Below are 26,439 nucleotides of genomic sequence, written 5' to 3'. Positions count from 1 at the left end.
GCGCGCACACACAGAGCGGCGCATGCACGGTCGCTGCGTCCATAGGTGGAGCGGGAAGCTCCAGGGCGAGGAGCACGGGTTGGGGGGGGAGCAAGGCAACGTTTTGCGACTCGACAACGAACATTAAAACCAAACCCTGTTTTGCTCAACCCATGATCTAGGAGCCGGTCCGGCACGAGCCCCGCTCTGGAAACGCCGGGATCACCGACGTCACCCCTTAGCATTTTCTAAGCGGTGAGGGTCGAGCGCGTGTGCTTGACTTTCTGTCACGTCTCCCGAGGACTCCTTGTCTACAGCGCCGCCTGCCGCTGCGAGAACGACGGCGTTAACGGGCGGCGCCTTGTGCCGCCTCCGCGCCTCCTCCCCGGGCGTGCCGGGCGCCATCGCTACAAGAGGCCGCAGCTGTTGAAGGGCACGCGGCTCTTCTTGGCGCGCTGCTTGTTGGGCCTCAGGCTCACGATGTCGCTCCCGTTGGCCGCGGGCAGCGTGGGGCTGCTGTCGCTCGCGGTGTTGAACACGGCTGTGGGGATAGAAACGACGGTCACTCGCCCCCGTCCGCCCAGCTCGCGATCGCTCTCGTGTCAGAGAGGCCAACAGCAGCGGTTGTTCTACGGGGGAGACGGGACCCTGCAATGGCAAAGTGGAATTGATCCCCCCCCCCACCACTAGATTAGAGCCACGAATAGGGCAATCTGAGGGCGTCGCGGTGGCGAGATGTTAACCTCCTCGCCTGGTATACATGAGGTCGTGGCTTCGATCTTGACCCTGACGCCTGTATATTTGGAGTTTGCATGCTCTCTCTCTCTCTCTCACTGTGGTTGTGTGTTTTTTCACTCCACATTTAGAAACATTCATTTCGAGAATTTGGCTGCTATAAATTTCGACGTGATAAGCCATCCCATTGAGCTATCATTTGGGGCCGGGTAGCTTCTGAAAAAGAGCTCAGTGGACATTACCTGGTTAAATAAAATAAAAAAAAAGTCGAACTCTACTAGCTTAATAGAACTGGACAAGAGAATAATTGTTGGTGGGAGGCAACTGTATGACGCAGCAGAACAGGTACACATGTGACGATTACTGAAGGAAGGATCGAGGTGAAAATGATGAAATGAGAGCGGAATGGAGTGCTTTTGGAAACGTGAATTTCATGATGGAAAGCAACATACCAAGGCAGTGCGAGAAGGTTTTCAATCAGTGAGACATGGATCAGAAACATGGACACTGAAACAGAAAATATGGCAAAAGCTGAAAAGTGTGCAAAGCACAGAAAGGTGGAACAAACGCAGTTCAAGACATCACACGGGTTAGTAAGTGAGGGAGCACATCGTTCGGTGGGACGAGGGCCGTGTGCAAGATTGGTGAGCAGCAAACGGGACGAACATCGCACACACGGAGCGCCGAGACGAGCGTCAGAGTGAGACGGATTATGGCTTGGCAAGACCACGAGGGGTGGCGACGGTGTGGTGAGGCAGTTGATTGCCTAAATTCAAGCCCAGGATATCAGTGGTGCCCGCTTAGCGCTATCCAAACACAGTTTGCCGAGCCACATGAGTGCCATGGCAACGGCTCGCTGCAGCGTTTGAGCAAATGGATAATCTGGACTGAAGATGACTCGCCTATTTTGCTGTTGGAGATTTGCTTCCGCGGCGCCTCTGTGGCACCCTGCTGCAGGCTCTGCAGATACTTCCTTGCCAGGTACTTAAACACTGTCTCACACAAACAAACAACAATTCAAAAGATCCAACTTTTAGCCGCATAGATTGTTGGGAGAAGTGCTGGCAGGGCACATGAGGTGGGTGGGTGTGGGCAGGGCCACGCCTGACCACCTTTGTCTCCTCAGCCCTGATGTCTAAATACCGCACCAGTCGCTCAATGTAGAATTTATTAACCCCTTCTCGTTCCGAGACGTCTGCAAGTTGCAGGGTGGGAGTGTCCCGCTCACCGCTGAATCTCGGAACGTGCAAGTAGCTCGACGTTCATTTTATTTAAAGAGGAGTAGCGCCGTTGCTTTTTTTAATACATTTTACTGTACTCACCGCAGAGAACCGTAGTGATACGATCACTCCATGATAGCCGGCGTCAAACTGTGCCACACGCCCTCCTTCATGGCCTTGTGGGAGGATCGCTACCGATAAAGTTATTTTATCTTTCCTTCTGGTTTCGAAAGGGAAAGGGTTAAATGAAGAATGTGGTGGCCACGTTCAGTTTACATCGGCCACGAATGTCGTGGATGGATAGGAATTGAACGCCATCAGCCTATACGACCGTGCGCACGTCTCACGACAGTGTGAATGATCAACCCAAATCTCAACTCCATTGGTGTTTTATGCAACCAATGGGAGCCCGATTGAGATGACCTCATTTGAAATGTGGACGTGTCGCCGTGTGCTTTCCTCCATTACGAGACGAAGGCTTCCCCACGTCGTTATCAGTCATGGGAGTTGTTTGACCATACTTCACCAAGCCGGCCAGTGTGGGTTGGTGAAGAAATGACCCAGGACCAGGTTCAGATATCACTCGCCACTGATGTTGGCCGTGGCCAGTAATCAAACTCAGGGCGTCGGGTTCGCAGCAAAATGCACGAACCACTGCTCCCCCCCGCTCCTCGCAGGCACAGGCATCGTCTCAAATTGACAATGAAAATAGTGAAACCAGAATGGAACAAGCTGCGTTGCTCTGTGCACCGATCCCTATGACACAGATATCAATGCGAGGGAAAACCTCATGGATAAACCTCCAAGTGCCCAGTGCCCTGTGCACAGAGCTCACCGTCGTTGATGTTGAGGTCCTCCTTGACGGACGCCCGGTAGAACCGCACCTTCATCTGCTTGGCCAAAGCCTCCGCCTCCTCACTATGAAGGGGCACGCGGCACGCAGCGTTAGCCAAGACCGCGGAACACCGGGGCTACGACTACACCCGGAGGTTAGTATCTTCCTGTGCTCTGCAGCGTGGCAGGCTTCACAATCGCGTCCAGCATGGAGTGTGCAAGATGGTGGCGGTGACAATTATGCTAACTTTGCGACGATGATGACATTGATGAAGACGATTATCACGATACCGTTAATCATGAAGAAGGCGCTGAAGGCGGTGGCGGTGACGACGGCGACGAGGATGAAGAAGACGAGGATGACAAGAATGCTGCTGATAACAACATTGTCGCTGATGATCGCGGTGACAATGAGAGGAGGGATAATGTCAGAGATGACGGCGACGATGAGCCGACGATGGTCCGGCGCTGACACCTGTTGACGACGGCGTTGTCGAGGAGGTCGATCTTGTTCTGCACGAGCACGATGGGCACGGCGCCCACCTCGCGCTCCACCTTGACCCTCCAGGAGAGCGCCGCCTCGAAGGAGGCGCGGTCCACCGTGGAGAAGACGAGCACGCACGCCTGCGCACCTACGCACACACAGAGACACGCACGCACACAGACACGCACGTACACAAACACATGCAGTCACGCACACAGACACGTGCAGTCACGCACGCACACAGACATGCACGCACACAGACACGTGCAGTCACGCACGCAGACACGTGCAGTCACGCAGACAAGCATACACACAGTCTCGCACGCAGGCAAACACGTACACACGCAGAGGATAGACATGCAGACGTAGAGAGAAAAGCAGGCAGGCAAATGGACAGGCAGGCAAATGGGCACACAGGCAGGTAGGCAGCACAGAAAAGAAGAGAAAGAGATCAATACACCGCTTGCTCCGTAGTTTAAAGACACTGGAATGCATCTCTGAAGACGAGGCTCAAAGGACGAAACTTAAAGTGCACGACGCAAAAGTGAAAGTGTCTCTTGACACTGGGGTAGTGCCGGTCTCCCCTTGCGGCCCTGAGCCGGCAGCAGACATCCCACCTTGCGCCAGCAAAGGGGGCGAACATTCGCTGTGGCTGAAAGCCAAGAGGCAGCACATTCCAGCGATCTCTCGTCAACATTTGGTCACGTGTTGTTGGGGCACGGGAGGCAGTGGGGCAGCTGCTCCCCACAAACAGCCACCTGCTGTGCCCCACAATATCCTTCCCCTCGGCTGCTCAACCAGGGCCCCCAAGGGCCCCCGTGTGTAGGGACAAGCTGACATCAGGGCAGGGATCGGCAGACCAAAATGGCTCAAGAAGAGCCATTTTTTTTTCTTCCGAATTCCACACAACAACTCAATATTTCAAGAGCCGCAATGCACGTGAATATGTCTGTACATTACATTACATCACAAAGCAGGCCGTAAAGAGCTGCATGCGGCTCCAGAGCTCCCCTCCACCCCCCTAATGCAGAGGGGGTCCCCTAGGATAAAAAGTTTCAGTTTCAGTTCATTTAGTTTCAGTTTATTTGGTATAGCCCTGTGAGCCATTCGGCTCTTGTATCGGGTGCAACCGCAAAAAAAAAAATTAACAAGAAAACATCTTAAAGTGACTATGCGCAAACAGAAAAATCCAGGAAAAAACTGCAAAGTCTTCCAGAAAGAGCACCGTACACCAAAGACTGTGCTCTGAGAAGTACCGTTGTTATGGGCAGCCAATGAATGCAAGTCATTATTTTTTTTTATCATATGTCCTTTTCTCTTGAAGGTGAAAGTCGACTGGGTAACGAGGCATTCATCGGGACTGTGTGCGTTCAGATAAAGCTGCAGGTGCTGCGACCCCGTTTCCCATCGGCGGGCTGTGCAGGCTCGGCATGTCGGGTCACGTTAATGTGTAGGGTGATGTATTAGCTTCTCAAACAGAACCAGAGATCTGTAAATCTTTAAACCGCCTCCTGCACTCCCAGACAGTTTTTCTTTTTCAATTATTTTCTTAATGCCAAACGAAAAAGTGAGCTGGTTTGCATACTTGTGTGGCTTCGAGGCGTGCCCAAAGACACAGCATTAGCAGACTACGGTTACTTTGCTAAGAGGCTCCGGTGTGGTGTAGAATGAGTAGAGACAATTCTTGAAATCCCGAGACTTTAACTAATTCTGACATTTGATTTTGCATCATGTCGTGAGACGAAAGAGATTTCCATTCGATACTGTAGCAGGGAGAAGTGCACCACCTTGTGTCAGAGAGCAGCCCTGGGAGGTTATGTCACAGAACGAAGTCTGGCCGAGTCTCGTGAACCATTCTCCCAAGGGAGATTTTTGGCCAACTCCAAGAATGAGTGTTTGGCTTCACGTGGGAGCAAACCTGGAGAACCCGGACAAAACCCACCACTCGTAAGAGGGGGTGACACTCACTACTGCCTGTCACCTCGCAGCCTCGAGCCTACAACACGTGGAAAGCTGTCGAAGCACTAACCAGATTCAAACCTGCTGGGCTTGCGATATTCGTCGAGATCGGCGCGTTCACAGTGCTTTGGCGCTGTGAATTAGTTCGCCCCCACAGCAGAGCCGCAGCAGCGCCTCACCTCTGTAGTAGGCCTTTGTGATGGCGTCAAACTCCTCCTGCCCAGCAGTGTCCCACAGCATCAACCTCACGTCCTGCCCCTTCATCCTGCGCAGCAGCAACAGGAGCAGCAGAATCAGACAAGTAAGCAGCAGAATCAGCAGCAACAGCAAAAGCAACAGCTGAATCGGCAGCATCAGCAGCAGCAGAATCGGCAACAGCAGCAGAATCAGCAGCAACAGCAGGAGACTGTTGGGCATGCGATGACGGGGAGGCCGGGCGAGTGCTGCGCGCTCCGTCTGGCTCAAGCTGTGCCGGTCGCCGCAGAGACGGCTAGAGAACGCCGCTGCCTGTTACCAGCGCTGCCCTCTCCCCGAGAAGTTCCACAGAGATCCCCCCCCCCCAAGGGAGAGCCCTGTGAGTCGATGGTGGATGGAACCCGAAAACGAATCGGCTCTTGCAGATAAAGAAAATTCAACACAGTCATCAGAAAACAGACATAAGAGACGTTTCAGGGAATGGCCCTTCTTAATGTGCTACGAAAAAGGGCCATTGCCCAAAACGTCACCAATTATATATCCAGTGCTACTGTTGAATGTGCTGAGTTGTCTGTTTATTTCTTATTTGTGCCTGTGCACCCACTGCCAATGCGGTATCCCCAAATACTGTTCAATTTGGTGGATACAGGGTTCACGCTGTATGGTCCGAGCTGTCCGATAAGAACAGAATGCAAAGCGCTGGAGTAATAATAATAATAGTTAATGTTATTTTCAAATAAAATGAAGAATAAACACCTTCACAGCTGCTTTGATTCGGAAACCATTGGTCACCAATGAACTGGTGCCGCAGTGCCGAAATCTTATCTCCCTCGCCTGGTATGCAGGTCGTGGGTTCGATTCCAACCCTGATACCTGGAGTCTGCATGTTCTCCCAATGGTCGTGTGGATTCTCCTCCGAGTCCTCCGGTTTTTTCCTACCGCATTTAGAATCAACACGTGTTGCTACACATTTCCACATGATAAGCCACTAAGTTGAGCTATCGTTTGTGGCCAAGTAGCGTCTGAAAGAGAGCTATAGTGCTCAGTGGGCCTTACCTAATAAAATAAAATAAATAGTTGAATAGCTAATAGTTAAATTGCCGAAGCCAAACTCAGAAGTGTATTTATGATCCTTGGGATTAAGTGAAAATACCCCAAGACTCAGAGCCAAACCGAAACAACTGAGAATCCAAGTAGGAAAAACACACGGAGCAATCTCTCTTGGCCAACTCGTTTTATTGCGACTCTTGCTGTTAGGGCTCAATGCAAACGATCGTTGAGTGCGCATCAGGAAGGAGGAGCTTGGTCAGGCACTGACGATAAATCACGTTTAAATAAATCAGTCCCTGCCTGGGCCTCGCTCCAACCCCTTGCTGTGACTCTACGCAACTACGGCCCATTCAGTGCAGCAGGTGCAGATTAGAATAATAATTATCTAAACAATGGCTTTCAATAGAAATCGAAAAACACAATAGGCGTTATTAAAGCACAGCCTCCAGGCATACAAGACCAGGGCTGTGATCTTTGAACAAACTCTGAAAATGCATTAACTACGGGGTTCACGGTGTTCCAACACCCTCATATCACATGCTGTTCTTTAGCACATGCAGGCACGAAACGCATTACCTGCTGTCGCCGTGCTAACTGGCGTGCCTCGGCTGTGCGGCACGGGCTATCGGCACCAATACACGCGTACTCATGTCTCACGATTCCATCAGCGTGTGTCAGTGCTGCAGGGATATTTCCCTTAGGGATTCACCCCACACAGAATTTCAAATTTCAGAAACTAACAGATTTTTGTTGTTGCTTTATTGAAAGTTGCTGGCACGAGCTCAGGGCCTACCGTGGACCTTATCAGCGTCAGCGACGCAGACGTGAAAGTGGAGAGCGATTGTCGCAAGACTTAAAGTGACTGTGAGTTTGACTCTGGTGGGGAAGACGAGGGGAGGGGGGAGAGAGTCCCAGAGTTCAGCGGTGGCTGCGGGGGGGGGTTTGCCTGAATCGCGGTGAGGCAAAGCGTGGCGTGCGGCAAGGAAGTACAATTTTCACGCTGATATGACAAACGGGCAGACTAACGCGAGACATTTTAGAAAAGTATTGACCGGCAGAAGGAGGTAAAAATGTCAGCAAATATGTGGATTTGATTCTCTGTGGCTTTTGGTGAGATAAGGAGAAACTGTTCAATATGCAGAGTATGTGGTTGAGATAGGGAGGCTATGCATAATATAGGGGATGAGATGCAGAGTATGTGACCGACTAGGGAGGCAGAGAGGGAGGCTTTGGTGGAAACTAAATTGTCACATATCAGAGCAATGAGCCATCACCACTGAGGCACTCTCTGGGTTTCCCCAGCGCTGCCAGAGGCACTTACTGAATGAGCCTCTCGAGGAAGTCCACCCCGATGGTTTTCTTGTACTCGGAGGTGAAGACGCCCTTGCAGTAGCGCTGGATCATGCTGGACTTCCCCACGCCGCCGTTCCCCACCACCACTACCTTTATAGCCACTTCAATGTCCTCTTCCATCATGGCTCCGGCGGCCCCACGCCTGGCGCCCACCACACCGCCTCCCGTGGACGAGTGGCGCTCGCACACCGGCGCCCTGGCTGCCCCCGCAGAGGCGTAGGAGGAGGAGGAGAGGGTGCGGATGCGGCGTCTGTGGTGAACGACGCAGAGAGGCAGACAGGTGAGTCACGCGTGCAGTCACCCCACACATCAGTAGCCCCACATACCTGCCATTGGTTTGCATTAATTCTGTATGGTAGGGATTGGTGGAAACGAAGACAAACAGGCAGACAGACAACCGGAGAGACAGATAAACAGACTGATAGGCAGATCGAAAGACAAATGGAAAGACAGGCAGGAAAGCAGAGGAGCAAATAGACAGGGAGATAGCAATGCTATCCAAGCGAAATTGAAAGGACTGCTGGGCGGCTAGGCCACACACCCACCAGATGCCATGTGTGTGCGCACACACACACAGAAAAGGATCTCCTGGCAAACCTAATGGACCATAATAACAAGCGCTGTTAGTGAGCACCTGTGAAGGCCCGCATCCCGCAGGAACAGGTGGTGTCGCAAGTACCACATCCGGCCACCATTGTCTGCAATCCGGCATTGTTCGCAACGTACTTAAGGTTTCGTTGACCGAGGGAAGGTTCAACACAGTTTCAGTTGCAGCTTGTAACTGATTTGCAAGCATTGGCAAGAATTGAACCCAAGTTACGGGGGCGTAGTGCAGCGCAGAGACCATTGCAACATCATTCCCTAGACACGCGCAAGCACACGCGCGCGCGCGCGCGCACCCACACGCACGCACACAAAAAACCCAACAACCAGGAATCACCACTAAGTGGTGGGGACATCACCATGGCTCCTGTGTCAGGATTGATTCGGTCTCCATGTACACACGTATGCTCACGTCAGACTAATACAGTCACGCATCTGAAGAGGCTTCCTTAAAATAACGCTGGTATTCTCAAAAACACATGGCAACGTTCTGACATGGCAAGTAAGACATGGGAGATTGATAGCCCCGAATTACAGACCTATCTGTACGGATTGCTTTGAGTGGCCGCTCCTCTTATTTGTGGGTTTCCTCCGACGCACGAAGAGGAGTCTTGAGACTGAAGATTGCCTGGGTAAATTACATATTAGCTCAGAGGTCACATCATGGTTTTATCAAAGCACTGAGACATCAAACACTGGCATCTTTTGCAGTGCGGTAACACTCACAACTAAGAAAGCCTGGGTTCGATTCTCGACTACGGTGACTTTTCGTGTGGAGTTTGTGTCTTCTCCCTCTGTTCTGCATGGGTTTCCTCCGGATTCTCCAGTTTCCTCAAATAGCCCAAACAAATACACGCACAGTGCAACCGGTATTTGACAAATAAACCAGCGCCGCAAATTACTCAATGGGGATTTTGCACAGCAACATCGTTCCCATCACTGGGAAAACTTGGTAGGACCCTCATGACAAAAGGTCCTCGATTCTCAGTGGTACTTTCCTTGGTAAACAAGCATAATAATAATAATATGTACAATAAATCTGGCTTTCAGCCACCAATGAATACACTTTGTTCTCAAATCTGGTGAATGTATGGTCTCAGCCTGGTGTCCAATGACGACTGCCACCATAGATAATGTACTGACACAATTTGGCTTATTCCAACTGAATATTACACGTACAGATTTTTTCAGTTTCATTTCCAAAAGACCGACATGCTTTGAAGGGCGTAAGGGTGCGCCATCACCTAGCCACCACCTAGCGTAGATAAGAGGCCGATTGAAGCGACATCAAAAGTGACCACGACGTCATCTTCTGCGGCCGATCGCCGACCAAGAGGCTATGCCAGTCAGCTCAACGCGAACTCCGAAAAAATAAGCTGCCGAGATGAGATGTCATCACGTCTCACGGCATTTCGTAACATCTGTGATCGGTGTGGGGATGGGAAAGAAAGCAAAGCAAGTATCTGATACTGTTTGCACGGTGTAAATACACTAGAGTCTCGATTAATCCGCGTGAGTTTTATACAATTTGCGGATTAACCGCGCACCTGATATTTTGACATAAATTAATAACTCGTGGATTTTCCCTTAAGCCCAAATTAATAATCTAAAAACAGTTACACATTGTTATTCTTGGAAATATGTATTACAAGTCACATGCTTAAACCGAACAAATATGTGCTCCAGTTAATCAGAAATCCACGGAATCATCTCTACAGTACAGTAGTTGCAATATCTTTACAACAGTGGGCAGCGTTTGATTGATGTTGATTGGCGTGGCTCTGCTATCATCCACTTAGTGTGCCGAGCCTTCTGTGCGGGGGCAGGAAAGTGTTATCACTGAGCACGCTAGTGATGAAAACCTCAATTTCCTAGGCTCAAACATAATGTATATCTATATTAGTGGTTTTTAGCAGATCCAAGGAAAATTTATATTTTTGGATTATCCGCGGCCGTCCTCCCCGTCATTAGCGCAAATAATCGAGTCTACTATACTGGTATTTAACGTACAGTGCTTTGTCAATTTCCTTGGTGGATGACGGCCTCCACCCTGCCGTGTCAGTCGTGAGTACTGTTTGACCATACTTCACCATGCTGATCAGTGTGGGGTGGTGAAAGAGTCCAGGTCTGGTTTCGATATAACTTGCCACTAATGTTAGCCATGGCCAGACAATTAGCTCAGCTCACGGATACCGTTGTTTGGGTTGAATCGCGTTAATGTAAGTGTGTCGTACAGCCACCTCCACCCGACAGCCAATTTTGAAGGTTGTCACGTAAACGGAACATGCCAATTAGTTACTACTTCAGCACACCAGTGTGTGTGTTGGAGAGCAAACTCACAACATTTACAATTTGAGCATGACGTTTCGATGGCGCTTACAACTAGCATCATTGGGCGATTGGTAAAAGTGTGGAGGTGGGTGTAGAACACATTGACATTTATGAAATCCTACCAAAAGAAACGTTGTCATGACTAACATCAGTTCACGAACGCGTTACAAATCAGCTGAGTTCATAGCATACCTGTTGTCAACCCAATACGGCTTACCTATACAGTAGAACCTCGGAGATCGAACGCACCAGAACTCGAACAAATCGATGTTCGAACGATATGTCCGAACATTTTTTGTCCCGGAAACCGAACGAAATTCGGAGGTCGAACGGGCAATCGCGACTTGAAAGAACCTGTACGGCTGAGATGCGTATGGCCAGCGTGCATGACGCTTGCCCAGACAAAGGGGACTCCCCTTCCAAACAATAACACCACCACCTCCTCCTCACCACCTTCCACTCAAGCCATCAACTCTCCTTACTACAGGTAAAGTGGAGTTCAATGTTCATTTATTTAATTTATTCCATATATTTATTCATTTATTCCATTTATTGATTGTGTTTCTTGTTTTTTTTTATATGATTTTATGAGGAGATATGTGTAGAGGTGATATGTATGGGATCGTATGAGAAACTAGCACAGTGGGCGGGGCTTCGTGAGCACACGGGAGGGTGCTCGCAACGACGTCCGCACAGGGCCCACCCCAGCGGGGAGGGGTTCAAGATATAAGGGGATGAGCCGGAGGGCTCGGGGCAGAATGTGTTGGTAACTCTTGAAGATTGAAGACTGCCTAGTGAGAGCCCTGGTCTCCCCTGGGACGCCGCCCTTGTAAGGGCCGCGCAGGACCGAGCCAGCGGCGGGGCCCCGTGAATCAGAGCTAGGACTCTGGGACTCCGGGTGCCGTAGCCCGACTCACCAGTGTCGGGCCAGACAGCCTCCCCTAGCCCAGAGATTGGAGGATTAAGAGGCAGGTCAGGGTAGATAGCCGTGTGTCCCCAGCTATCCGGGTGAGGGGGCCGTTACCCCCTCCAGTATTACGTGTCCCCTGTGCTTATTGTAAATAAACGTCAGTGTGCCTCAACCCCGGGTGTCGATCTGTATTCGACGGTACTACATCTGGCGTCAGAAGTAAAAACAACAACGAACATGGACACGCGCCGAACAGCTCGGGCCGGGGTGCATGAGGCGGAGGACACCGCGGGAAGTGCGGTACCAGAGACGGCTGATGGGGGCAACGAGCAGCCGGGACCGAATGCACCATTACCGGGGCATCGGGAGGAAGGGGAGTCGCTGTCCGACGGACTTCGGCTGGCGCACGCGAGATTGGCGGAGCTGCTGTACGCTGCTACCGCCACACTCGAGACCATCACTCGGCTTCCCGCCATTTCTACCGACGGCACTTTTGAAAGTCCCGCCATCGCCGCTGCAGCTGCCGAGGGCGTGGCCAACCTCAGCCTGGGGTCCGACATCGGCTCCGCTGGGGCTGCCGCGTCACCACCTTCGGACGAAGCGTCACTACCTGCGCGACAGGCGATTACATCTGTCGTTCGGGCTGACGCTCAGCCGAGTTGCGGGGACAGCAAAGTGCGGGCCTCCACGGCGGTCGCTGCGCTACACCAAAGGCTGCCCCCGCTGAAGGAGTTTGTGGCTGAGGACGGCGACTGGGGGGGATTCCAGCAGCGCTTCCTCGCACATCAAGAGATGGCGGGGTGGTCAGACGCCGAAGCCCTCTGCGCGCTACCGGCGCTCCTTGACGGCGACGCCCTCGCCGCTCTTACGTCCGCACCGAGGGACAAGCGCTCTACTCTTCAGATGGCGCTGCAATTGCTGGCTGGGGTCTACGGACCTTCGGCGGAGTGTAGGCAGCGATTCTACGATCGCCAGCGGGGTGCGAAGGAGTCGCCCCTCGCCTACCGTACGAGCCTTCTGGCGCTCGCAAAGACGGCCTTCTCTCGTATGGATGACCAAGGCGTGGACGCCATGGTCACCGAGAAGATCCTTCTGCTGGTGGACGACCTGGACGTCGCTATCGTCGCGCAGGAGGACGCAGAGATGGGTTCCCTCCAAGCGGCACGGCTCCTCCACGCTAACCTCCTGTCGCAGCGAAGGAAGGCCAGCAGGGCAGCGGCCGGGCGTACGGTGGCTGCCATCACCCCACCGACGGAGGAGGTCTACGCCGCCGACTTCCGACAGCAGCAGCGGATGGGAGTACGGGCAGACCGGGATGGGTCGGCCCGCTCCGACCGCACGTCTTCACCACCTGCGCTCCCGCGCTGCTATAACTGCGGCATCCGGGGCCACGTCGCCTCGGGGTGCCGCTCCCCTCGACAGCGGGGGACGACGCCTCGCCGGGACGCCGGCCCTCCTCCTCCTCCTCCCGCAGGGGATGCTGCGGGGGTCGTCGGGCGTGAGCCCGACGACCCCCGCAGGGGATGCTGAGGGTCTTGCGACGTCAGCAACAGACTCACTCGGTGATGAACACCTGCCGGCCGACGACCTGCCGGCCGACGACCTGCCGGCCGGGCCTGTCCCGTGTGACGGGCCTGCGGCGAGGACGCGCGCAAAAATGCGCAAACTCTTGTGAAAAAAAAGAAGAAAAAATTTTTTTTTGCATCTTTTGTGGGTTCTCTTTCCGGTGTACATTCGCATGTTGTGCTCACGGTGTGGGGCGTCCGTGCTGTGTTCCCGGCACGTTGCACGTTGCGTTGTACGATTGTTGGGTGTGTTCTGTGTGTTCTGTGTGTTCTGTGTGTTCTGTGTGTGCTGGGGGGGTTCCAGGAAGAGAAACACGTGTATATACGCTCGTCCTACGGATTTCGTATTTATTCAGGGGGGGTTCGTCGGGTTACTTTTCCTTCCTGTTGTTCTTCTCGTTGCGTTATTGTTAAAGAAAAAAAAGAAAGATAAAATAATGAGGCACATGCTGGGGCGGATGGAGATGGTTTAAACTTTTATTGTCAATGTTGCAGCCGGGACGGCTGCGAGCTGTACAGGGGGGGGTGATGTAGGGGTCTTACGGAGGAGATATGTGTAGAGGTGATATGTATGGGATCGTATGAGAAACTAGCACAGTGGGCGGGGCTTCGTGAGCACACGGGAGGGTGCTCGCAACGACGTCCGCACAGGGCCCACCCCAGCGGGGAGGGGTTCAAGATATAAGGGGATGAGCCGGAGGGCTCGGGGCAGAATGTGTTGGTAACTCTTGAAGATTGAAGACTGCCTAGTGAGAGCCCTGGTCTCCCCTGGGACGCCGCCCTTGTAAGGGCCGCGCAGGACCGAGCCAGCGGCGGGGCCCCGTGAATCAGAGCTAGGACTCTGGGACTCCGGGTGCCGTAGCCCGACTCACCAGTGTCGGGCCAGACAGCCTCCCCTAGCCCAGAGATTGGAGGATTAAGAGGCAGGTCAGGGTAGATAGCCGTGTGTCCCCAGCTATCCGGGTGAGGGGGCCGTTACCCCCTCCAGTATTACGTGTCCCCTGTGCTTATTGTAAATAAACGTCAGTGTGCCTCAACCCCGGGTGTCGATCTGTATTCGACGGTACTACACATGTAATTACTGTAAAATTCATGTAAAAATGCTGTATAATGAGAGATTTCTTGTATCTGGAACCAATTAATGTCATTTACATTAATTATTATGGGGAAAATTAATTCGGTGTTCAAACAAATCGGTGTTCAAACAAATCGGTGTTCGAATGGCCTTCTGGAACGAATTAAGTTCGATCTCTGGGGTACCACTGTATTCTTGTACAGGGAAATTGAGTTTTCAGGCCCATACGACGTACAGCCGTTTCAATACGGGCAAAAAAAAATGTCTATATGTTTGTGTTTCTCCCTTGTGATGGGACTTTGTGGGATGAACGTTGAGATGTATAAGGGCACGGAGTGACCAATAAGGTCTGAATTGGTCTGTAATAAGGTAGGCACTGAGAAGGGGTTGACAGGTTTGTCATAGTGCAGGGTACCGATTAAAGCATCACCACTCCCCCACTCTGCTAATGTCATCTGGAGCAGCAACAGAGAAGGAGAGATCTCCTACTGAGCAACGATCAAATGGGGGAAATTTGACGGGAGGCCTTGGTTGCTGAAACGGAGGGCATTGGGAGAGCAGTGGAGTGTGGATGAGAGAGCCCCCCCCCCCCACTGTGGTGAAACGACGGTGTCAAATCCCAGTGCCCCGTTGTCTGGGTCACTTGGTCCTCCCTCTCTGAAGTCCCTCTCCGATAACATCGCAGAGCCACGCACGGAATGTCTCGCCGCCGGATTATGAAAGCGCTGTGCCCTGCAGCAACGTCCTGTGCCGGCCACCAGCCACGGTCATTTGTTTATGAATGCACGCTTAGAGGGGGCGCATTCATGTTATTGCAATTAAAACGTTTGTTTACTTTTTCGCACGTATTCATTGCATGAATGCAATCTGTGTCAGTTACAGATTTGATGTGTATATATGTCATAACTGGGTCACTATGCATGAGTTAAACTATAGACACACCCTTGAAAACGATCTGTTCCATCAAGGCGTATTCCAGATTAAATATTTTAAATACGCAAACAAAAACAAATACAATTCTGGAACCAGTTCCACATTCACTAATTGTTTGTGGGGGAGGGAGCCAGAGTGGCTGAAGAAGGCCCATGCATACAAAGGAACAATACTCAAAAGTCCACACGGACAGGTTAGCAGCCTACTTGCTGTACTGACATCTAGTGGCCACCTCGTAGACCAGCATATGGATGTCGCATCTGCATGAACCACCAACTGCGTCTCCTAAGCACCAGGTTTTGCAGGCGTTTGCCACCACCTGCAGCAATGATAACTCGCAATCACTCCTCTCCTGTGTCTTTTCACGTTGAACCGAGTATCGCTCGGCGCAATGTCCGACGTTAAGTTCCACGTGCAGCACAACCGCGAAAGCTTGCGCAGTGGTAATAATAATGTAGTGAGTTCAACTGAGTCGCAGACGTACACTTGGAGGCAACACATTTAACACACGGGGAAACTGCCCCTTAACAGAAAGACCTATGGTGGTGACCACCAGGCTAACTACACTAATTACGACGTAACTAGCTACTACGGGCCGGGACCAACAGCTTGGGTCCAGGTCCACGTGTTGGAGGCTCGGTAGAACGTAGGACGTAGACGAAGGTTTCTTCAGGATGAACAACAACGCCGGTTCCTCTGGGGGGACCTGGCTTATATTCTCTGCTGCGTGGCCGGCTCCGCCCTTGGCCACGACCACCTTCCAGAATCCTCGAGCAGGATCTGGATCCCGACCACGTGACCACCCCTAGCCCCCACTTGGGGCCCCTTTGTAGACTTAATTAGTCACGTGTCCTCTCGGGTCAACCAGAGTGCCATGTCCTTTAGTAACCCCATTCCTACGCCGGCACTCCCACACCCTATCCTGTGGTGTTGGCAGTGCACGCCAAGCGTGATGCCATCTCGCGCTATCAATCAGCACTCACCGAGCCCCTCTAGGGCCGGTACTACACCCACACCAAAGTGGTATCCGCGATGTCGTTACACCGCACGCCGTGCCTCTCTAGGGCCGGCACTACACAGTGACATTCCGCGATGTCACTACAATGATAACTGTTTACTCGAAGTGTATGCCACCACGCCCAGCACTGAACATCATTGTGTAAATGGTGGTAGTTAATGGAGGCATCGTTGCATTGTGAGTGTCATGGTCGATATTTACCATAGCCTTACAGTGGAGTTGAGAGCCACCCCTTTGCTAACGAACACGGACTTGATGAATACCAATGTCATTTTAATCTTCCTAGAGTTACTCTCGTCAGACCCAATGTACATTCACAACGATAATCTGAAGAAGGATTTTACTTTAAGGGTCCACTCCCAGCTGTTTAATGAAGCAAATCGGTGCAATGTTGAAGGTGACCAGTCGTCGTCATCTGGTGAGGCTGTAAAGAATGCTGCGCAGGAATTTGAGAATGCGGGAACTCGGAGCCCAACAGTGTGAAACCCATACCTAGCCGTGGTGGTCTTGCAGCGCAGTACATGCAGTCCCCTTGAATTGCAATTCCTTTGAATTTTGGAATGAGTCGTTGTACCATGACGTGCCATGTGAGCCGAAAGCCACCCCTTTTAGTAAAACGACACCTGCAAATCGATCACACCCAGGTCGCAGCGTAACCAGCGCGACGTCTCTCAAAGAAACAAACAACCGCGCACGCACGCGCACACAGAGCCCACCCACGCACGCACAGTGTCAGCACATGACAGCGTAGGCGATGTGTGCATGCACATCATTACACTCGCATACACGCACAGGCGTACACGTGGTGGTCCCACGTGCCAAGGCACAAGGCAGCAAAAAAGCAACCGGCATTTGCCATTGATCTGCGGTGACATCGCTACGGTGCTTGTGCCAGGCTAGGTGCATTGTCGGCCACGTGAAGAGTCGAAGGCTTTCTGGAAGGTCGCGTGACAAGCCCAAGTTTTATGGATTAAGTGAGTGACTGAGATTGCTGCCAGATCCACCATTCGTGCTCCACACTGTTCCACCCAGCTGTGCTTGAGCTGCCTGGCAGCTCAAGCGTTGTTGTGAGAGTCGCTCATTCACCCTCATTTATTGCTTAAGAGTGCGGCGAAGCTCACTGATGGGACTGTGCCCAGATCTTGCAAGGATATGCGAGCTCCTCACACAATCCAACCTGGTCAAACTCAGGATGAGGATTGTAGACAGGCCAGCCTGTACGTTTCAAGCCGGCGCAGGTTTTCCTGTAAATGGGTCCATATAAGAAAAAAGAAAAGTTCGTGGCCGAGAAGACCCAGAGCTTCGCGTGGAGCGAGAGGCCAGGAGGCGGCTTCCACAAAGCATCACGCAGCTGATGGAAAGATAATGCCGCTCCGCTCAACTGCTTTAGTGAGACCTCCGCTGCCAAATCAGAGCTGGTCGTGAGCTCACTGCCCAAGTATGGGGACCATAGATCACACCCCCCCCCCGACACACACAAATATTACATGCATACGTGCACGCAAGCACACATGCCCAGCGGTGTGCATGCATGAGTGGGCCTGCACCCACAGCACTCATCCGCGACTTAATCGGTCCAAGCGTGATTCCCACCCCCAGGTCAAAGCCCACATTTGTTTTAGCGACAAGAATGAAAAACATGAAAATAGGAAACGAGCTCTTTGTGCAGGCTGCCCTACAGCAGAAAGGAACCCCCCCCTCCTCTGCAGCGGACATGCAGGGGATTCTAATGAACACTACTGTGCATCACACACACACACGCGTGCGTACGGACCAGGCAGTCTCTATAGACACAGCCGCGATAGTCACATTTATTACGGACGCATCCGCTACACACATTCGCTGTATAGGTCTGGTATTCAGTGGGATTCATATCCGGTGAAATGGGTGCTCACACAGTGTGCCCATCACGTCACAGTGGCTACAAGACAAAGATCCCCCGTGTAGCCTTAACAGATTCTAGATTTTAAGTTTTCGTGACTGCAAGGATTCATACTCTTTGTTTTTTTCGGTAAAGTCACGTAGGTAAAAATTTTAAATCAATGAAAACAACAAAATTAAATCACGACACGTCGTGATTTAATTTAGTTGTTTTAATTTAGTTGTTTTCATTTATTTAAGTTTTTTACCTACGTGACTTTACCGAAAAAACCAAAGAGTATGAATCCTTAACAGATTGTTGGGGAAAGTGCTGTTAGCGAGCACCTATGAAGGCTTGCACAGCACATGAGAGGGTGGGTGACCAACACCGCACCCAGCCGCCTTTGTCTCCCTTGCGGAGATGTTTACACATCACACAGGTACTCAGTTGATGCTGACTTGACCTTGGGGAGGCCCAGGACCAGTTCAGATCATCGTCACCGGTGATGGCGATGAGTCGAACTCAGATGGCCGGGTTCATAGCGCAGCGCGTTAATTGCTACACTCATACTCTTTGGTTCTTTCGGTGAAGTCACGTAGATATCATTTATTTTGTTTTACATCTACGTGACTTTGCTGAAAGAACCAAAGAGTATGGATCCCTGCAGTCACGAAAACTTCAAATCTAGATTGAATCGCTACACTACCGCTCCCAAATTGACGACAGTAACTTAGACAGTCACTGTCAACACAGAGCATGTGGTGATATTACAGAGCATGCCGTAGTGATAATGCATCACACGCCATTCCACTGTCGTGATGTACGAGCAGTTGGGCTGGCAGGCACTGCTGTGTGTAACAGCTATAGGCTGGCTACGTACGGCGCAAAGAAAGTGCCTCGATGTCAGGCTTCGATCAATGAGTAGAGCACACAGGTCTTGCTGTGGCCATTATGGGGCCGTCCATAAATGACGTCACGCACCTGGGGGGGGGGTCAGACATTTGTGACGATGTGTGACGAGGGGGGGGGGGGGGAGAAATGTGACGTTACATCAAAATGCGCAACTTTAAATCAACTTAGAATTGTTATAACAACACTAATTGTTATAACAACACTCCTACGACATCAGAGTGCAGCGCCACATTAAATAGGCACTACAATGACAATAGTTTAAAGCGATTTGAAGCATGTTTTATTTTCAAAATGGAAATATGATTTTGGGGGGGGGGGCAGAGCTTTGTGACGTCATATTTGAGGGGGGGTCTGACTTTTTGTGACGCTGTGTGACGAGGGGGGGAGGTCAAAAATCGTCCATAATCCGCGTGACGTCATTTATAGACGGCCCCTATTCAGATGGCATTTGTCTGTCGACTTGTCTGTCTGGTTAGCCGTCTGTCCGTCTGTTTTTAGCTGTCTGACCTTGTACTTCGTTATTGGCGTGTTTTGTCTCTCTTTAGTCGATGACTTGTCACGATTCAGGGTCATGATACGATTCAAGAATTGAATCTTGTTTATCACTGTTACTGATGCAGCTGCAGAGGTTGGACAAACCCATCGCATGCAATGTATGTGTGCGATTTGAAAAAAATATCCTGATAATTGTATGTTTTGTTCACCCAAGAAAGCTTCACCGAGTCTCATGACCTTTTCAGGAGGGTCCTGCCAAGTTTCCGTAGGACGGGGGTCGATTATTGTTGTGCACATTCCAATACCGTACATTTGCAGGTAATTTCTAAATTTGGAACGTCACGATGACCTCCTCTTGCAAATGCCGTAATGGGATCTTTAACGTTCACTGTGAAGCAAAACGGTGCGTACTTTTACGGTTACCACACCCACAGTATTTACCAGGGCAGCCACTGGGTTAGAACCGAACGCGCATCTTTGTAACCGGCGATGAACGCACTACCGCTAGACCGTGTCACTGCCCAAAACTGATTAATTTATCCTTACACACGTGATTCAATGCAGGTAGCATGAGCTTAAGAATCAATACTAATTGACCAATCGATGCCTCGTTGCAGCTCCATTTCGCATGTCCATCCGTCAATGTTCCACTCTGTCTGCCTATCTGTCTGCCTGTCCGTTGATTTGTCTTTCTGTTGATCTCTCCACGTGTCCAGTTGTCTGCCTGGCTATCTGTCTATCTATCTGTACTGCGTGATATAAATAGGTGGGAAGGTTGGATGTCTCTCGGTGCCTGGTTGTTTGACTCGAGGGCTGGATCACCAACTGAATTGTACACCACAGACATAATATACACACACCCGCAACAGTGTATTATGTGTCTGTGTGTGTGTATATACACTAATCGTATAACAATATACTTATACTGTACTGTGGTGTCCTAGTAACTCACACAGCACACACAATACCATATGTAATATATTCATTCCAAATCTACCATATACTGACAGTGTGTATGCATCAGTCAAAACTCGGTCTGTAGTAATAATAATGTTTATTTTAAACTCGATTCGAAGCTTTCGTGACTGCAGGAATTACTTTTTGGTTCTTTCGGTAAAGTAACGTAGAAAATAAAATAATAATAGAATACGACGTTTCGATTGCAACACAAGCAACCATCACTAGGTAAGAATGTGTTGCATTGCATTACACTTCCTAATTTTACTAAATTTGCTTTCTCAAACTTCCGATTTTCTTGCTCTAAATATTGCCGTGCTGGTTTGTTTAGAGTCCATTGTCTCTCCTCCGGCCACTATGGTCCGGAATTCCACACAACTCTCTCATTGTCCTCTGCCCCCCCACTCTCTCTATGCCCCAACCCCTCCCCCCTCTATTTAAGGCCTCGACACAGTGGCGCTGTCTTTCTGTTTGTCATTCTATGGAGGAGCGTGGACAGCCACGTGGGATGTTGGCTGTTGTGTTGGCCGGCTCTCTGTGTTGTGTTGTATTGTGTTTCTAAGTTTACTATGTTTTTATTCTCCTTCATTTTTACCTGATGTTGTTTTGCTTGTGTTGCAATCGAAACGTCGTATTCTATTATTTTATTTTCTACGTGACTTTACCGAAAGAACCAAAGAGTGATGTTGATTTTATAAAAGCCCCTTTCATAACGAAATCTCAAAGCGCTGTACAAAAAAAAACTGCACTCCCAAGTATCAATAAATTCCAAATGAAATCCAATAAAATAATAACTGCACTCACAATACAGTACAGATGAAATGAATAACTACGTTAGAAGTTAATAATATTGTTTTTTGTTGTAACTTGATGACCCGCTCCCTACTGAACATCTGTGAAAAAGAGCTTCATAGCTTATCAGATTCCTTCTCCAGTATAACGATTCTGATACAATTACAGTACAGTTTGGGTAAAATCCAATAAAACTACGTTCAGGAAATGCCAATGAATGAAAATAGGTTTTCACACTGGATTTAAAAGTGCTGACAGAGTCACAATTGCTGATGTGGGAGGGCATAGCGGCATTCCACAGTCTAGGTCCAAGCCCTGTGAATTCTGTACTCCAGGTAGTGGTGAATGCAGTGCCTCGGGATCAGGTGACAACATTTATGGGAGGATCAGGTGTGGCAGTCGCAGACTCCAGGATTCAGTTTTTCGACTCGTCTACTCGACCAGAATATTCCGTTTGATCACCACGTGCAAAATATAGTCAAGTCCTGAAATTTTCACATCAGGGCTCTATGACACATTCGACCACTATTGAGTCTTGACATAACCAACACAGTGGCGTGGAGCATAGTATCGACAAGGCTCGGTTATTGCAACTCACTACTCCACAGGACATCTGGCAAACCAGTGTACGGGTGGTACTGCAAGATCTGACCATATCAGTCCAGTGCTCGCCGAGCTGCGTTGGCTTCAGGTTATTGAACAAATACGTTGTTATAAGATCGCACTTATTACACACAAAGTGTTTGCCAAAAATAAAATAAAAATACCTTGCTGATCTTATCAAGGAGCATGAACCATCACGCAAACTCCGGTCATCCTCGCAGCGGCTTTTGGCTAACCATCAAACAAAGACGGCCGCCACATCGCGCGCTTTCAGATGCGCTTCTGCGGCCGTCTGTAACGTTCTTCTTTCTGATATTAGGAAGCCACTGTAGTTATGCACTTTTAAATGTAGATTTAAACATAATTTCTTTAGAATTGCTTTTTATTTTTAGTTTGTTGTCCTTTCCCCGAACCAATAAGGTTTGAATCGGTATGTAATAAGGGAGGCACACTCATAAGGGGTTGCTAGGTGTGCGTTCTGTACAGCATACACATGGTTCTGTATATAACGTGCATGCGAACAGTTACATATGACATACACAACGTGTGTGTCAGTGTGTAGCCGTCTGTGTACAGCGGGCTGTAAAGTATTGACTAGAATATGAACAGTTTTGTACAGCACGGGCACTCTTATCCGTGTGTGCCCGTCTGGTTGTGTGTCTATGGTAAGAGTGTTCTATGCACATGAACAGTTGTGTGTAGACCACGTGGTGTGTGTGTGTGTGTCTATGGTAAGAGTGTTCGATACACATGAACAGATGTGTGTAGCCCACGCGGTGTGTGTATGTGTCTGGTTGTGTGTGTCTATGTTAAGAGTGTTCGATACACATGAACAGTTGTGTGTAGCCCACGCGGTGTGTGTGTGTGTCTGGTTGTGTGTGTGTCTATGGTAAGAGTGTTCGATACACATGAACAGTTGTGTGTAGACCACGTGGTGTGTGTGTGTCTGGTTGTGTGTGTATATGTCTATGGTGCGTGTGTGTCTATGGTGCGTGTGTGTCTATGGTGCGTGTGTGTCTATGGTGTGTGTGTGTCTATGGTGTGTGTGTGTCTATGGTGTGTGTGTGTCTGGTTGTGTGTGTCTATGGTGTGTGTGTGTCTGTGGTTGTGTGTGTGTCTATGGTGTGTGTGTGTCTGGTTGTGTGTGTGTCTATGGTGTGTGTGTGTCTGGTTGTGTGTGTCTGGATGTGTGTGTGTCTATGGTGGTGTGTGTCTGGTTGTGTGTGTGTCTATGGTGTGTGTGTCCGCGTGTGTTCTCACTCGATGGATGCAGACAAGAGGCACACCGACTCTCAGCCGCACACCGCTCTCACGCAGCGGCCCCGGCAGCAGTCGCCTTTGGCTGCCTCCGGTCCGTCTCTCTCCCCCCTCTCCGTGTCTGTGGCCGCTCCGTGCGAGATGCTGCAATTCCGTGGTGGTGGTGGTGACTGGTGATGCTGATGCTGCTGCAGGCGATGGCTACTGTGGGTGGCGGGGTGGTGGCGTCGTTCGTGGGGGGGGGGGTTGTTTTTACATCAACAGGGAAGACGAGAGGAAGACGCGAGGATGAGTCGTGCGTACGTGCGTCTGTGTGGAAATGGTGCGGGACGCGTGAGTGAGAGAGGGAGGTAGGAGGGAGAGGGAGGGAGATGAGAGGAGAGGGAGGGGGGAGGGAGAGGAGGGGGATGGAAAGGAGGGGGAGGGGGGAGGTAGGAGGGAGATGAGAGGGAGGGGGAGGGAGAGAAGAGAGAGGGAGGAGGGAGAAAAAAAGAGAGAAGAAAGAGAGGGGGGGGAGTGAGAGGAGAGGAAACAGGGTGAACATCGACATAGAGTAGGGAGAGAGGGGGGAGAGAGAGAGGGGGGAGAGAGAGGGGGGGGGGTAAGAAGGAGTAGAGCAGAGCGTGAAATATTTCGTGAAATCTTTCATTTAAATGGGGGGGGGGGGGGCACGTAAAGCAAAGCATTGAAAAAAATGAAAAGATGAACGAAGCAAAGTGCCGACTACACCGAGCATCTTCTTGTTTCCTCTGAGCGTAAAAAAGAGAGGAGAGGAGAGGGAGGGGAGAGAGGAGAGGACCTCAGCTGGAGCATCGTCCACGGCACCGTCACCACCAACGCTTCCCTGGCGCGCTTCACCGACACGTCCCCGGAGTGCCGGTTCTGCGGTAAAGTGGAGACGGTGGCGCACCAATACGTGGAGTGCAAGAGCCTGGACTCGCTGTTCAAGGTCCTGAGAAACAGCCTCCTAAGGTTCAGCCTCCACTTCTCCCCGACGGTCCTCATCGTTGGATACCCGAAGGGCGACGGATCCCAACATCTTCAGGGGCTGGTCAACGTGCTCGTCGGCTACGCCAAGCTCGCCATATCAGGGCGAGGAAGGTGGCCCTGGAGGGGAACCGTCCGGCCAGCAGCCTAGGCATCTTCTGCGCTCTGGTCGGAGCCAGGGTGTGGCTGACCCACGCCGTGCCGGCCTTCAAGGAGCAGTGGGCACTGGAGGAGGCCGTGTGCTCGGTGCCAGAAGACGGGGAGCTCTGCATGCAGATATGAGCTACCGTCGGAGGCCGTAGGACTGCGAGAAGGGCGGGGTGCAGATGCAGCACTTGTCGTAGTAAAAAAAATGACATAGAAAACAGGGGGAACATAGACATAGAGTAGGAAGAGAGGGGGTGTAGAGAGAGAGGGGGGGTAGAGAGAGGGGGTATAGAGAGGGGGGGGGGATAGAGAGGGGGGGGGGTAGGTTTGCAGGTGTGTGCGTGCGTCAGGTTAGCCTGGTTGAAAAGGGTGTCGGTCAAGTAAAACGGTGCTTTGATAGTCACGCTGATTTCAGTTTGTGTCCGGTGAACCTTTTTAGCTTAACGTGTTGGTAAACTTTAAGCATTTTAGAGCTTGGAAACTGCCCTCTTGTATTTTCATGTATATTTGTATATGAGAAGCACGATTGAGGACATGTGCAGCGGAGTTTCAATTCACTTCTAGTCAACGTCTCTCCCCACGTCATGCACGTCGTGGGGGTGGGGGGGGGTTATTTGACTATTTGCTACGCTGGCCAGTGTTGGTTAGCGAAAATGGGAAGCATAGATGCTGGAGCATAGAGGTGCAGTACAACAATGGATTTTGTTGTACAGCCCTCTGCTGTCCATTTTTCGCAAGTACGGAATTCCATCGGTTACGGGATGTAAGCGATGGGTGTAAAATGCTCGTACGATTGTAAGATATTGTAATCATTTACATACGAGTACCTTGTACAAAATGTACTACTAAGTGCTGTGTTCTTAAATTAAAAGGCAGTTTGGTTGATATTGCAAAAGAGAGAGAGAGAGGGGGTAGAGAGAGAGGGAAGAAGGAGGAGAAAAGGGGGGGGGGGGTTACATAAAGCAACACATTAAAAAAACGAAATGATGAACGAAGAAAAGTGCCGACTACACCGATCGTAAAAAAAAAGAGAGGGAGGAGGGAGAAGAGGGGGGGAGGAGAAAGAGAGGTATGAGAGGGAGGGAGGAGGGAGAGGGAGGAAAGGGGAATGCAGGGGCGTGTATCGCATGGGGGGGGTGGTGGAGAATAAGGGAGGGTAATGAGAGAGAGAGGAGGGGGGTAAGGGAGGAGGAGAATTTACGGAGCAGCCCGTAACTCCATCCTCCACGTGGTTGGTCGAGGTAGTGGTGGTGCCAGATATGGGGAGAGGTCGTGTCGCGGTTCGCGCACTCCGCTGCGAACCCAGCGACCCGAGTTCGATTCCCGCTCGCGACCATCACCAGTGACGATTATCTGAACCGGTCCTGAGCATCCCCTAGGTCGACTCAGCCTAAAATGAGCATCCAATGCGTGGTGTGTAAACATCACCACGCGGGAAACAAAGGCGGCCGGGTGTGGTGTTGGCTACCCAACCCCCTCTTGTGCCGTGCCGGCCTTTATAGGTGCTCACAAATAGCACTTGCCCCCACAGTCTGTTAAGGCGATACGGGGGATCTTTGTTTTGGTGCCAGATGCCCAACTTATTGGGCAGTGTGCTTATCACCAGCTCAGAATCAGTTTAGCGACATTCTCTTTTCATCAGCTGCGTAACGCTGTGTGGAAGCTACTTGGCCTGTCGTTCAAAATGTAGTGGGCTCAACTTATTATGCAGATGTAGACTTTGGAGGCAGCGTATTTATTTAGTTCCAACACACGGGGTACACTTCCCCTTAACACAATGACAACCTTGGGTGGTGACCACCCGGCTAACTACACTAGTTACCAAGTAACTGTTACTACGGACCTGGGACCAACAGCATCTGCTCGGGTCCACGTGCTGGAAGACTAGTAGGACGGAGATCGTAGACGAAGGGTTTCTTTCCCGGAATGAACAACCCTGATCCCTCTCGGGACTCGGCTTCTATTCCCTGCGGCATGGCCGGCTCCGCCCTTGGCCACGCCCCCCTTCCAGAACCATCGGGAAGAACCTGGGTCCCAATCACGTGACTCCCCTAGCCCCCTCTTGGGGGCCCCCCTGTCATCTTAACCGGTCACGTGTCCTCCCGGGTCAACCAGAGGGCCATGGCCTAAAAAGACCTTCCACTTAGGTCGACACCCACCACCGTGTCCTGTAGGGCCGGCACT

The 26,439-nt window shown here is 50.9% G+C and overlaps 1 protein-coding gene across 2 annotated transcripts; it reads right to left on the bottom strand.

The window, feature by feature from the left end:
• Positions 1-276: 276 nt before the first annotated feature.
• On the bottom strand, positions 277-24,501 carry LOC144931641 (ras-related protein Rab-23-like). Of its 2 annotated transcripts, XM_078855746.1 has the most exons (8): positions 23,921-24,501; positions 23,125-23,325; positions 7,778-8,059; positions 5,391-5,476; positions 3,244-3,400; positions 2,770-2,852; positions 1,617-1,706; positions 277-520 (listed from the first exon to the last, which is right to left on the bottom strand). In XM_078855746.1, exons 3-8 carry the CDS (start codon positions 7,930-7,932, stop codon positions 387-389), a joined length of 705 nt encoding a protein of 234 aa, XP_078711872.1. In that variant the 5' UTR covers positions 7,933-8,059; positions 23,125-23,325; positions 23,921-24,501; the 3' UTR covers positions 277-386. The 2 variants fall into 2 exon arrangements, with proteins under 2 accessions (XP_078711872.1, XP_078711871.1); XM_078855745.1 differs by lacking the exon at positions 23,921-24,501 and having other exon boundaries at positions 23,125-23,462.
• Positions 24,502-26,439: the final 1,938 nt, after the last annotated feature.

This window comes from Lampetra fluviatilis, chromosome 4, assembly GCF_964198595.1.
Source record: "Lampetra fluviatilis chromosome 4, kcLamFluv1.1, whole genome shotgun sequence".
NCBI classification, from domain to species: domain Eukaryota; kingdom Metazoa; phylum Chordata; class Hyperoartia; order Petromyzontiformes; family Petromyzontidae; genus Lampetra; species Lampetra fluviatilis.
Note: the sequence above shows the minus strand (reverse complement) of the source record. Positions and strands in the feature narration are given on the sequence as shown.

What these genes read in the sequence shown, in the direction of transcription:
- LOC144931641 (XM_078855746.1), bottom strand. Translation starts at nt 7,932, where the DNA reads ATGATGGAAGAGGACATTGAAGTGGCTATAAAGGTAGTGGTGGTGGGG. An exon ending in CACAAAGGCCTACTACAGAG is followed by an intron (nt 3,401 to 5,390) that starts GTGAGGCGCTGC and finishes GTGTGTGCGTAG; the next exon opens with GTGCGCAGGCGTGCGTGCTC. An exon ending in GACAACGCCGTCGTCAACAG is followed by an intron (nt 2,853 to 3,243) that starts GTGTCAGCGCCG and finishes GCCCCTTCATAG; the next exon opens with TGAGGAGGCGGAGGCTTTGG.